Genomic DNA, 13,355 nt, shown 5'->3' on the forward strand with positions numbered 1-13,355 from the left:
CAGTGCTTCTGCTCTATCCTTAGCCCTTAGCAGGCCCTGCTTCATGGTGGGGGCCTTTCTTTGCGCTGTTGCCCTCTCCGAGCAGTGAGTGGATGGCTGTTGCTTGTTACTTGGTGCAAGGCTTGGGGGGTGAGGAGCAGGATTGTTGGTTTGGGTTTTTTCCCTGGTTCCCTTGCTCCTGCCTCAGTCACAGGTAGGAGCTCTTGGAGGTGGGGCTTTCTCAGCGTTCTCATCTCTCTCTTCCCCACCCCAGTTGTAGATAGCCTCTTCCTTCTCAGTAAGGTCTAGAACTGGGGTTGGTAAACTTTTTCTGTCAAGGGCCAGATACTAGCTGTCCTCATGGGCCTCGTGGTCTCTGTTGCAGTGCAAAAGCAGCTGTGGACAGTTCATACATGAATGGGCCTCTGTTCCAGTCAGACTTTATTTATAGAAACAGGTGCTGGGCCAGATTTGGCCTGCAGGCTCTGGTTTGTTGACCCCTGGTCTAGAGCTCCAGAGGGTTTCTTGCTTTCTCCCCATCCCTGCACCTCTTGTCCCCCGCACCCTGTGGCAACCAAATGTTGCCTTGCATCCATGGGGGTCCTTGGGAGTGAGCAAGTTTCCTGCACTTCCTTCAGAAGCAATATGCTTCTGTTTTGTAGTAGTGCAGAAACCTGGGCATGAGTGGGTTTTCTATCCCCTTCCCAGTGATGGCTGACCTTTGCATGTGACAGGAGGGCTAGAGGATTCCCTGTCTATCCCCCCGCAGTAGACAGCTTTTGTCTCAGGTAAAAGAAGGGTCACTAAGGTGCAGGTGCATCTCTTACCCCTTCCCCTCAACAAATGCCTTTTGCTTTGTAGCTGAGTAGGGTCCAGCGTAGAGGCAGTTTTCGCTCATGTCTTCCATTGGCAGCTAATCACCAACTGTTTACTCATGGGGGGCTCCCAGTGTGCATGGGCATCTTTAGGAACTCCTGCCCCATCCTCCATCCTTGACAGGACTAGCACATCTGTACCACAGAAGGTGGCTCTCTGATCTGTTTCACTGCCCTCAATTATTCCTCTCAAAGGCCTGGTGGAAACCCATGGAGAAGAGCTGGGGAGTAGGTGTGGACAGCCCTTGTGTTGAGGCTCCCAGTGATTCTCTACTGCTAGTTCACACTTGGCCTTTAATGGTTTATCTCAGCTTCTGTTGTTCTCTTACCAGTGTTTATGGCTGTCATCACCAGAGGGAAACAGTTTATGTGCTTTTTCTTCCCTTAGGGGAGCTTGTCTCTCTTTGGAATTCACTTCACCTGGTTGGACATGGCGATTGTACAATATAGTGACCTCAGGTCTCTGATGAGCTCAGAAAATTGATTATGTAGGTTAACCAGCTTTTTCTTATCATCAAGGCAGGACTGATGTTCTCTCATGGCTTTCTGCATTCTAGGTGGAGTTGGAACTCCACCATTGCACTTTAATAACTTCGTAATCACTGAAGTCGGTAATAATCAAGACGCTATTAAATTTAAAAGACCAATTCACCTGTAGCCTTAACGCTAATGTTAAAATGTTTGTGTATCATATTTTTTACTGATTTCAGTGTAGTTTGCAGCTGCAGTGTCACTATTGTCATGCAATAAATGCCTTGTGTAAGGTGGATAATTACTGTTCTGCCCTCTCTTGGATCCTCTCGACTTCCTTCCCATAGAGCACCTCTCTTTCCTTTGAAGTGGTCTAAGGTACAGGTTTCTAAATTCTTAACAGCTGTTGGGCCAGCTGTTTAAAGATTCCGCTGAAGTTCTCATTAAAAATACACACTTCTGGAAAGTTTCTGAGTCTGGACTTTGGAGTGTGACGAAGGAATCTGCATCATTAACGAGCTCTTCAGGTGATTTGGAGAGCAGCATTCTTTGAGCTTCACTGGCCTGGGGAAATGAACCATAGTTCCCAAACCTGGTCTCTCTCAAGCAAGGAGTGGTGTTATTTTTTGTTTAAATATAAGATTGTATTATTGCTGAAGACATGCAACACATTTGCACCACTGAAGTGCTAGTCTGGAGTAGAACTACCACGCAAACCTGGATAATACAAACAGCAGAGCTTGGTTTAAGAAACTAATGAAGAGGGACTGCTGAAGTAGACAATGGTGGGGCCAGACAGTAATTATAATTATGTTGTAGAAATATATTTGGTCTGGGAGGTGTTGATGATATATATAGCTGAGTGATAATAGCAGATTACAGAATAATCCATAAAAAACACACGCAGAAGAACAGAAGAAAATGTTGATGGTAGTTTTCTACTGTTCTTGGTGGTGGTCATTTTTCTATAATTGCATTTTTTTAAAAATTTTATTTATTTATTTATTTTTTTGGGGGTACACCAAGTTCAATCATCTGTTTTTATACACGTATCCCCGTATTCCCTCCCTCCCTTGACTCCCCCCCCACCCTCCCTCGAGTCCCCCCCACCCTCCCCGTCCCAGTCCTCTAAGGCATCTTCCATCCTCGAGTTGAACTCCCTTTGTTATACAACTTCCCACTGGCTATCTATTTTACAGTTGGTAGTATATATATGTCTGTGCTACTCTCTCGCTTCGTCTCAGCTTCCCCTTCACCCCCCGCCCCCTCCCAAACCTCAAGTTCTCCAGTCCATTCTCTGCACCTGTGTCCTTGTTCTTGTCACTGAGTTCATCAGTACCCTTTTTAGATTCCGTATATGTGAGTTAGCATACAATATTTGTCTTTCTCTTTCTGACTTACTTCACTCTGTATGACAGACTCTAGGTCTATCTACCTCATTACATATAGCTCCATCTCATCCATTTTTATAGCTGAGTAATATTCCATTGTATATATATGCCACATCTTCTTTATCCATTCATCTGTTGATGGGCATTTAGGTTGCTTCCATGTCCTGGCTATTGTAAATAGTGCTGCAATAAACATGGTACATCTTTCTTTTGGGATTATGGTTTTCTTTGGGTATATGCCCAGTAGTGGGATTACTGGTTCATATGGTAGTTCTATTTGTAGTTTTTTAAGGAACCTCTAAATTGTTTTCCATAGTGGCTGTACCAACTTACATTCCCACCAACAGTGCAGGAGAGTTCCCTTTTCTCCACACCCTCTCCAACATTTGTTGTTTCCAGATTTTGTGATGATGGCCATTCTGATCGGTGTGAGGTGATACCTCATTGTGGTTTTGACTTGCATTTCTCTGATGATGAGTGATGTTGAGCATCTTTTCATGTGTTTGTTGGCCATCTGTATGTCTTCTTTGGAGAAGTGTCTATTTAGGTCTTCTGCTCATTTGTGGATTGGGTTATTTGCTTTTTTGGTATTAAGCTGCATGAGCTGCTTGTATATTTTGGAGGTTAATCCTTTGTCCGTTGTTTCATAGGCAACTATTTTTTCCCATTCTGAGGGTTGCCTTTTAGTCTTGTTTATGGTTTCTTTCGCTGTGCAAAAGCTTTTAAGTTTCATGAGGTCCCATTTGTTTATTCTTGATTTTATTTCCATGATTCTAGGAGGTGGGTCAAAAAGGATGTTGCTTTGATGGATGTCATAGAGTGTTCTGCCTATGTTTTCCTCTAGGAGTTTTATAGTGTCTGGCCTTACATGTAGGTCTTTAATCCATTTTGAGTTTATTTTTGTGTATGGTGTTAGGAAGTGTTCTAATTTCATTCTTTTACATGTAGCTGTCCAATTTTCCCAGCACCACTTATTGAAGAGGCTGTCTTTTTTCCATTTTATATTCGTGCCTCCTTTGTTATAATTGCATTTTTAATTTTTAAGAATTTCAGTGAGCATGTATTACTTCCACAAAGATACATGTTAGTAGTCTTGTTACGTTTATTAGATCTTCTTTCCCTTTCTTTCTCCCTATTCCATTATAACACATGAAAATCATTTCTTTATTTGAAGACAACTACAACGTTTTTGTGAACATAAGGGCAAATATTCTTAATTTTTTTTCATGTTTCATTTTGGTGGGACGGGTGTGGGACGTAGATAGAAGAGGAGGGATATGATTATGAAATTGTGGAACTTAATTGTATTTTACATCAGCAGTGTCCGATTTGGTTGCCACTAGTCACATATAACTTAAAATTAAAATGACATAAAAATTCAGTTTCTTAGTTTTATTAAATACATTTCAAGTGCTCAGTAGTCACACATGGCTAGTGGCTGCATATTGGACAGTGCAGACAAATAGGACATTTTCATCATCACAGGAAGTTCTTTTGGCCAGTACTGACCTACATCATAGTTTGTCTGTTGGCTAGTAAAATTGTTTAAACAAGTCATGCTGTTCTAAAAATTAGTACACCCCTAGTTAGAGGTGTGTGTGTGTGTGTGTGTGTGTGTATGTATGTATGTATGTGATATTTAGCAGATTGGTTCTGTAAAACTACAGGTACCAAAATCATTTTGTTTTTTTGTGATGATACATGATTATCATCTAATTCTACATTTTTTTCAACTTAGTTTTTCTTTAAAACCACTCTCTACAAAATAGCATCTGTGTGAACTTTGTGAGAACCTTGTTGCTTGTTTCCTGATGCTCAAGCATCTCCCTGCAACCTATTTTACTAGTGTCTGACACTTTATCTGGTATGTCTCCCGGGTCCATTATCCCTTTCTATCTTAAGCTAAGGTCGTGAATTTTCTTATCATCCTTCTAGGCTATAGGTACCCTGAGGGCACATTTTAAACTTGACTTATCAGTGCCTCTCATAATACTTAGCATGTGACTTTGTATAGAGTAAGAGTTTTACTGAACCACAGAATGTTGGGATGGATTCACACTTGACCTATACATATATTGGTCTTACACAGAAATTTGAATGACATAGAGAACATAATTCTAGAAAAGAACTAACAAACCTTGCTGGTGGGAAAGTAAAATGGTGCAGCTGCTTTGGAAAACATTTTGGCAGTTCGTCAAAATGCTAAGTATAGGTTACTACCTGCCAAGTCCACTCCTAGGTATACACCCAAGAGAACTGAAAATGTATGTCCACATAGAAACTTGTACGCAAATGTTTGTAGCAGCAGTATTCATAAGAGCCAGAAAGTGGAAATACCCCCTCCCCATAGCATCTTTGTGAAGTAATTCATTGCAACATCTCCTGGTAATAAAAGATTAGCAACAAGCTATCAGTATGGGGACTGGTTAAATAAATAGTACATTCAAACATTGTACTTAAAAGAATAGATTTCTTTAAAAAGTGGTTTGAGGACCTCTAAGGGTCCCTGGAATCCTTTTAGGGCATCTGTAAAATCAAAACTGTTTTTCTAATACTGCTAAGATCTTACTTTCCCGTTTCACTGTGTTGATATGTGGTCCGATGGTGCAAAAGCAATGGTGGGTAAAAACTGCTGGTGCCTTAGCGTGAATTTTCACTTCTACACACTCACAGCAGGAAACAAAAGCATTTCACTTAAGAATGTCCTAGATGAAGCAGTGAAACTATTAATTTGATTAAATTGTGAATTTGAGTATACTTAGAAAAATATTCTTTGTGAAGAAATGGGAAGTTGTATACTAAAGTAACCATAATTGTTTTGAAAAATAGCACTTGGGTGGTTATATGAGTTTTGAGATAAACTAGCTGTTTTCCCCTATAAAACACTATTTTTATTTGAAAGAATGACAAACTATGATTATTTAGACTGGTGTTTAATAGACATTTTCTGAAAAATGAAAGAAGTGTGTCATTTCAAGAAAACAACTGAAGGCATTTGTTGCCAATGATAAAATTCGAGCTCTGAAGTGAAAATTAGAATTTTGGAAAACCTGTATCTACCACAATGACCTTGATAACATCCCAATACTTAAAAAGACTTTTCTGATGAAATAGGTGGTATTAATTTTTTTTTGATGTATAGTGAAATGTGTCAGTGTTTAGATCTACATAACTCAGTGAGTCAGTATTTTTCAGATGACCAGTTTGTAATGCTATAAAACATATGTGTAAAAGACCCATTCAGGGGCTTCCCTTGTGGTCCATTGGTTAAGAATCTGCCTTCCAATGCAGGGGACACGGGTTCGATCCCTGGTCGGGGATGTTAAAATATTTGAGAACCACTAGAATAAAACAGTCGCCAAGATACAGTGTTAGTAAAAGTGCAGATCAGTATGATTGTAAGTTAGCATTTGTGTGAAAAAGAATATAAATGGGATTCTTATTTTCTTGTATATATGTAAAATTCTTCTAGAAGTTTATAAAGGAATTCGGTGTTGTTTGGTGTGTTCAATGAGGAAGGAATGAAAGGTAAATTCTTTACTCTAAACCCTTTTGAACTAATTTGAATTTTAAACCAGATGAATGCATTACTCATTAAAAAAAAAAGAAGAAATTAAAGCATTCCTACCAGTTTTATTACAAAATTTCAGGAAATCTAAGTCTCTTATGAAAAGTTGGAGCAGGTTTGGAGAGATGGTTGTTTTTCTGGTGACTTGCTTTTTCTTATTTTATTTGAGAAGAAAATGAAGCTTGCCTATTTTAGGGATGAAAAATTTCATTTAATGTCCAATCCAAATACATTCATGGTGAAATTGTGTAAATCAAATTGGTAGCAATTTCCCCAATGGAGACCAAAGTATGTTGAACTTAAGTTTTAAGGAGGAACAATTTGATTAGTTTTTTACTAACAGGTATTTCTAGGTTTCTAGTAAAGAGATTGGATTTATTTTAGAAGACTTATAATTTGTAGTCTGTCATTTAAGAGGTTTTGAATAAGTGCTGCATGAGATGTGGAAGTAACAAAGCTAAGTAAATGTTCTGACATTTGATTCAGTACAAAAAATACTTTTTAATACTCATAACCTTTGAGGCTTTGGGAATTCTTGAAAAGAATAAGGAATTCAGTTTTATTATTCTGTCTGCTGTTAAGTGTGGCTTTTGATCAATGTTCATACTTTTAACTTTTGGATAAAGTGTCCTTTTGTGAAAAGAAAATCATTTTAATGCAAAAAAACTTCAGATTTTCTTTTTTTATGTAAAATTTATAAAATTTTTTTCTTTGAATATTGAAATATCATTTCCAGAGTTCTTTGAAGCAGTTTAGAGAAAGATATTACATGTGATTCTGTTCATTAGTTATAGTGAAAAGTTTGCCCATAACGTGGAACCATTTTCCCCAGTTTTTTTAGTTAACAAAGAATGCCTTTAATAATATTAATAGGTTTTTCTGAAGCATTAGACAAATAGGTAGTTAATTCAGAAAGGAGTTTACTCTTACTGCTTGCATGTGCATGTGTAATAGTTGACATTTTTCAAAGCACACATTTTCTTTGATTCTCAGCACATCTTGGAAGTAGCACAATTAATATTTTTCTTATTTTTTATATGTATGGAAATTGAAACTCAGAGGGCTAAATGAATTGTCATATAACCTTGTTAAATGGTAAAATAGCAATTTAGATTTAAGCAAGGCTAGATTAGATTTAGATTTAAACAAGTTTAGATTTAAGCAAAACTGTCCTAAATGCAGAAAAAAAAAGCATTTGTCTATACCTATTATGTTCAGGTTCAGTGGTCTACACGAGAGTTATAAAGATAAGACACAGATCTTGCCCTCTAGGGGCTGAAAGTTTAGTGAGGGAGACCACCCAGTGGAGAAGTGAATAAGTGCAGTGGTGCCCTGTTGAAGGGCCATATATCTCAGATAGTTTTGAGGAAATGAAACAGATCTTGAAGGATGTATAGCAGAAGTTAGCCAGGATGAGTCTGGTTAGAGGGTGATGATAAAAGATGCCAGATAGAAGATACAATCAGGGAGGCCTAAGCAGCACATGGATGTTGTTTGGGAACTGTTAGTAGTTCTATGTGATGGCTCTGCTGGGATACATGGGAAAAGGAGCAGGATGTGAAAGCAGAGAGGTGGATTGTGCCCTAAATTGGAAGTTTGAACTTTTTTCTAAAAGTTTCAGGGTGCTAAAAATTAATTGTGAATAGATGGAAGGACTGAGTTTGAACAAGGTTTGAGTCAATTCTTGGGCTTATTAGCTGTAGGACTGTAGTCAAGTGACTTAAATATTTCTGAGCCCTAGTTGCCACAGGTGTTAAATGGAAATAGTGTTCAATTTATTGCAGTAGGAGGACTAAGAAAAATAAATGTTAAAAAAAAAAGCACCTAGTGTGCACCAAACCTGTACGTAAGAACTCAGAAATGGAAAAGGAATTAGAAGTAAGGACCCCTTCACTACACGTACTCTAAGCTTCTAAGTAGAACTGAAATAAATGAATTAAATTTTATTTTAAAATATTATTGGACTATTTGGATATTTCTAAACAGCTTAGCTGATGAAATGGTTTTATAATTTCAGTGTTTAAACTTAATATTTAGGAGTCCTTCAATGTGATGTTTCTTTATATCCTTGTTTGAAAGCCAGACTTTCTGTATATGATATGGTTGTCAGATTACGAGACTATCACGAGTTAGCCCTTTTGTGGGATCAGTTTAGTTAGACCTTGTGTAGAATCAGTTTTGTTTGTGTGATGTTTTGTGCCATGCCTATTCTCCCAACTCCCTGGCCTAGGAATGAATTCATAGCTGGAAAACCTGGATCTGTCATCTTCTAACGTTATAATTTTAGGCAAATCCTCGCCCATTTGTGTTTCTTAAATATTAAAATGGTACCTAATTAATTTAGCTTTAGAGAATAAAATGAAATAGTACATGGATACATTTCTGTAAAACACAAACTGTCTTGGGCTGCCATAACAAAATACTACAGACTGAGTGGTTTACACAATGGAAATTTATTTCTCAGCATTCTGGAGGCTAGGAAGTCCAAGAGTAAGGTGCCAGCTGATTCGCTTCCTGATGAGAGCTCGCTTCCTGATGTGAGCTCGCTTCCTGGCTTGTAGACAGCCATCCTCTTGCAGTGTGCTCACATGGCCTTTCCTCTGAGTATGCTTTGAGGGGGGAAGAGAATGAGCTCCTTGGTGTCTCTTCTTATAAGGACACTAATCCTATAGGATCAGGGCTCTACTCTTATGACCTCATTTAGCCTTAATTAGGTCCTTACTCTAAATATAGCTGCACTTTTAGGACTTCAGCTTATGAGTTTGTGTGGGGACACACACATACACACACACTCCACAACACATAGTAAAATTGGAAGTGTTCTCTTTTGATGGCTTTATGACATGATATTTGGTGACAATAGTTAAATGTCAGTCATGTATTATATTTATTTAATTGCTCTCTAGAGCTGCAGATGTATATGGACCATTTGAGTCCTACTTTCTAGTCAATAAGGTTTATAATTGGTTAGCTACAGGAGTGATTTACAACTAAGTTAGAATAGAACTCAGAATATTACTGTGCCTAAGATAATTATAAAATTTCAAAGCCATTCTCATAGTATATTAAGCCTATACCACTTCCTAGAATTTCCCCCCCCATTCCAAGCCCTATATTATAGTTCGGTTCCCATAGTAAATGCCTATAGTTTAGTGATAATTTAAAAAATCATGTCATTAATCTTAATTGTGAATTCACCTTTTTACTTGTTTAACAAAGCAAGCCTTTTAACTAACATGGTATGGTTACACAAATTTTAAAGGCAATGAAATCAAACCTCAGTTTTGCATAGCAGGTATTGGAATAGAGATAGAAGTCTTAACTAAACTTCAGGAAGTAAGCCTCCTCTTTTTCTTTGTTGTGAATTTCAGTATGAATGTGGGTTGAGTTCTAAGCCTGTTTGCATTGTAGACTGTAGTGGTGGATCTGTATACCTGGTTTCCCGGAATGATCACATTTATGTTCTTCCTCACAGGCCAGCCCTCCAGATCTCTATATTGAAAGATTTAATATAGCTCTTGGACAGTATATGGGAGCATTGCAGAGCATTGTGCCTCTTTTCATATATATGGTAAGTTAGGGCTGTTTCCCCTTTTCCAAAGTACCTCGGTTTATTGGTCTAAGTGCAGATAGGTGCAGAAAGTTAAGCATATTTTGTTTTTCTTTTACTGTGTATTATGTTAGAAATGGAAATTAATCTATTTCAGCAGTGTTGATAGTGTTGACAGAGAAGACTTAGCCTTTTAATGGTTTAAAATTTCATAAATACCATTGCTGAAATAGGCATGAATAATCAGCAGTCACCCAATTAGCACTTATTTTATTTCTGCCATATGGAAGATACTGTGCTTGGAAAATAAAGATACATAAAAAAAGACTTTTACCTTCAGAAAGTAGAGAGTTAAGACATGTACCTAAAAACATGATGTATAATAAATGCCAAGTAATTCACTACATGAAAAGTAGAGTAATAAAATTTGCTTTCATTCTGATAATCTCTTTCGTTTGGACAGTTGTGCCATGACTATAATTTGTAGTCTGTTGACTTTGTTGAAGTACCACCCCCCTCCCACTGGCCTTTTAAATATATAAAGTTATAGGATCTTAATGTTAGTGTTCGTATTGAACAGAAGAGCCCTTAGAAACCATTATCCCACTTTCTCTTTGTTGATTAGTTTAGGGAATGGGTTGTTTAGGGTTGATCCTACGTTCTGTAACATAGAGATAACGATGTGTATAATGTCAGGCTTCAAAATGATTTATTCTCCATAAGATACGCTTTACTGAAAAAAAAACAAGATTGAGAGGACTCTGTTATCAGTGGGAGACTACTATTTAATTTATGGAGGATATTGATAGTAGAAAAATATGCAGTTAAAAATAATGACGTGTCTGTATGTTATTTTAGAGAGAAATCTTTTCAAGGTATAATGTCAGTTGATAAAGCAGTGTGTGTTATATGAGGTATTTCTTCATTAGCAAATGTTTTCTTCTTTATTTTAGGGGGGGAAAGCATTATCCAAAAGATGCAAGAACATTTTAGAAAGAATATACAAAAAGTTTTGCAGTGTAGAATGGGACCTTTGGGAATGGGACGGAAGGTCTGTTTGGGGAGACTTCTTTTTATTGCATACCCCTTTGCATGGTTTTATTTTGTAATTATGTACATCCTAGTTTTATAATTTTTTAGAGAGAGGAAAGAAATGTTAAGAAATGAGAGAATCGGTGAGCAACTTGTTAACATTCCTCTTTGTGTTTTCCTCTCCTATGCATTAACATTTAAACAGGAACAAATTCAATCTTTTTGACTTGCCAGTCATTCTGATTAGTATATTTTTGACTGCAAGAAACAAAATCTGATTCAAAGTGATTTAAGTAAATTAAGAAAAGTATCAATATTATCTCTTGTAATAAAACTCCAGAAATAAGGTAGTTTCCAGAGTTGGATGAATCTGTGGTTCAACAGTATTACCAAAAGAAGTCTCAGGTTCTTTTTTGTCTCTTTGCTTTACACATCTGTTTCATCTTATTCTCCTCATGGTTGTAAGATGACTGTAAGATACTTTTCACTGAAGCCTAGATTCCCCTTAGTCTGATTGAGCTACCTTAGGTCACTTGTCTACCTTTGAACCAAAGACCATTCATCCCTAAGGAATGCCATAAGCAGAGTGACTGAGACTAATCATGGAAGTGGAATATAGGGGAATCAACCAGTGTGTGCCCACTGCCTGCTTTCAGCCTAGATCATTGATAAATGGGGTACCTTTCACTAGTATTTCCTGGTGTTGCCTTTAGATGATGATGTAGTCATTTAAAAGGGCATATAAGTGCCTGTCATACAATGCAGTCCATTACGTCCCTGTCAGGTTAATGTTGGGTATCTTCCCCTGTTCTTTTTTATGATTTACAGCATTTTATCTTTATGTGCTTTTAACCCCATGTTAGGAAGACTGTAACTAATATTGGCAGGGCTTCTGTTTTCTGATGTTGGGTTTTTATGTTTTAATTGATGCCTTTATGAATTGTTTCCTAAAATAATTTATTTTTTAGTGCTTCAGTTCGTTAGACTGATCATTTCCCCCTAATTGATGCACTGAAAAGTAATTTATTTTCTTTTTCAGAATAAGTTTTACATCGAAACCAAGCTTAACAGAGATTTAAAAGATGACCTTATAAAGCTGTTTACGGAACATGTTGCAGAAAAGCACATTTACAGCCTAATGCGTGAGTAATTCAACTTACAGGGATAAGACAACGCTAGCAATGGTTTGTTTTGTTGTTGTTTTTTGAATCAAAGAGCATTGGCATCTAAACCCCAATATTGATGTCTTCTGAATCATATAGCAAGAAGTGTTGAAGCCCAATTCTATAGAAAGAGACATTGAGGAATTGAAAATGTGACTTGAAGGTCACCCGGTGAGAGGGAGCAGCCAGGTCATTGGACAGTGCCTTCATATCTGGCATGATAACTTGCTGACTTTTTTTTCCTCTGACGTTGGGGGAAATATTATTAAAGAGTTCACCCCTAACTTTGTTATTGGTAATAGAAGGGGCGCAGTGTTAATATCTTTGAAATGGTAGCATAGTGTCCTCTCAGTTTCCTTATTTGTATAAAAAAAGGTAGATGACAATTAAGCTTGTGACATAGTAAATCCTGAATTAAATAAAGCTTACGAGAATTAAATATATGTAAAGTACGTAGCACCTGTTAAATACTCAGTAAGTATTTTCTTCCCTCTCTGAAGCTACAGCTCCCTCAAATACCCATTTCTTTTTCCTTAAAGGGGAGTTCAACTAGAAAATTTTGCTTTTAAAGACTGTTTTTTTACAAAGAGTTTTAAGTGGAGCGAATTTTAGTGAAATGTTACACCTTCTTTACTTTTTGTTACTGAATATGATTATTTTCAATTAATTCATCCCAAATTAATTTACGTACATTTTATGTATAATTTCATCTGTGAATTTATCATTTCCTTATAGCTATCAAATTTGACATAGATGGTTATAGTTATGTGGAGGTTGTTTGCAAATGTATATATTTGACCACATAATGAATGTGTGATTGCACATGAAGAGTTAGTGGGAACAAGACTTATTGAAAGCCAAATGATTGGTCAGAAAGGAGGAAGACATAGAGCCTGGGTTTAGGGTACATGTTGAAATTAGAGAACCTTGAGTAGAAGAGACTCTAAGAACCTAAAGTTTAGAATTTCAATTTTTAAACATTGCATTTTAAAATGTGATTTTTCTGCAATGCCTAACATTTGTTATCCTTAAAATTTATCTATGCCATTCAAAATTATAACTACTGATGATAAAATCAGAGGGATAAATGTGAACAGTTTATCCTCTGGCCTTCATTACATAAATTCAAATGTAACTCACATTGCATGTTTGAACCTACAGAAATCATTGTTGGCCAAGAGAGATGGTGTTTCCATTTTTAAAAAAGCATGGATAGAAGAAAACAACTTATATAATTTTACAAGCCTGGCTTAGACTAAAATTAGGCCAAGTTTCATGGGTATTTGGTTATTAAATTACAGGTCTTTGAGAGATGAATTAAAAATG

General features: G+C 36.9%; 1 protein-coding gene across 2 annotated transcripts in view; it reads left to right on the top strand.

Annotated features, from left to right (window-relative positions):
• CACUL1 (CDK2 associated cullin domain 1) overlaps nucleotides 1-13,355 on the top strand; it is a 77,761-nt gene that overhangs the window by 46,885 nt on the left and 17,521 nt on the right. Inside the window, exons 4-5 of one of the 2 annotated variants that reach the window (XM_057734992.1) lie at nucleotides 9,760-9,855; nucleotides 11,906-12,008. In XM_057734992.1, coding sequence (XP_057590975.1) covers nucleotides 9,760-9,855; nucleotides 11,906-12,008 — 199 coding nt within the window. The remainder of the gene's footprint in view (nucleotides 1-9,759; nucleotides 9,856-11,905; nucleotides 12,009-13,355) is intronic. The other variant, XM_057734993.1, reaches the window with a different exon arrangement.

This window comes from Hippopotamus amphibius, chromosome 5 (genome assembly GCF_030028045.1).
Source record: "Hippopotamus amphibius kiboko isolate mHipAmp2 chromosome 5, mHipAmp2.hap2, whole genome shotgun sequence".
Lineage (NCBI taxonomy): Eukaryota > Metazoa > Chordata > Mammalia > Artiodactyla > Hippopotamidae > Hippopotamus > Hippopotamus amphibius.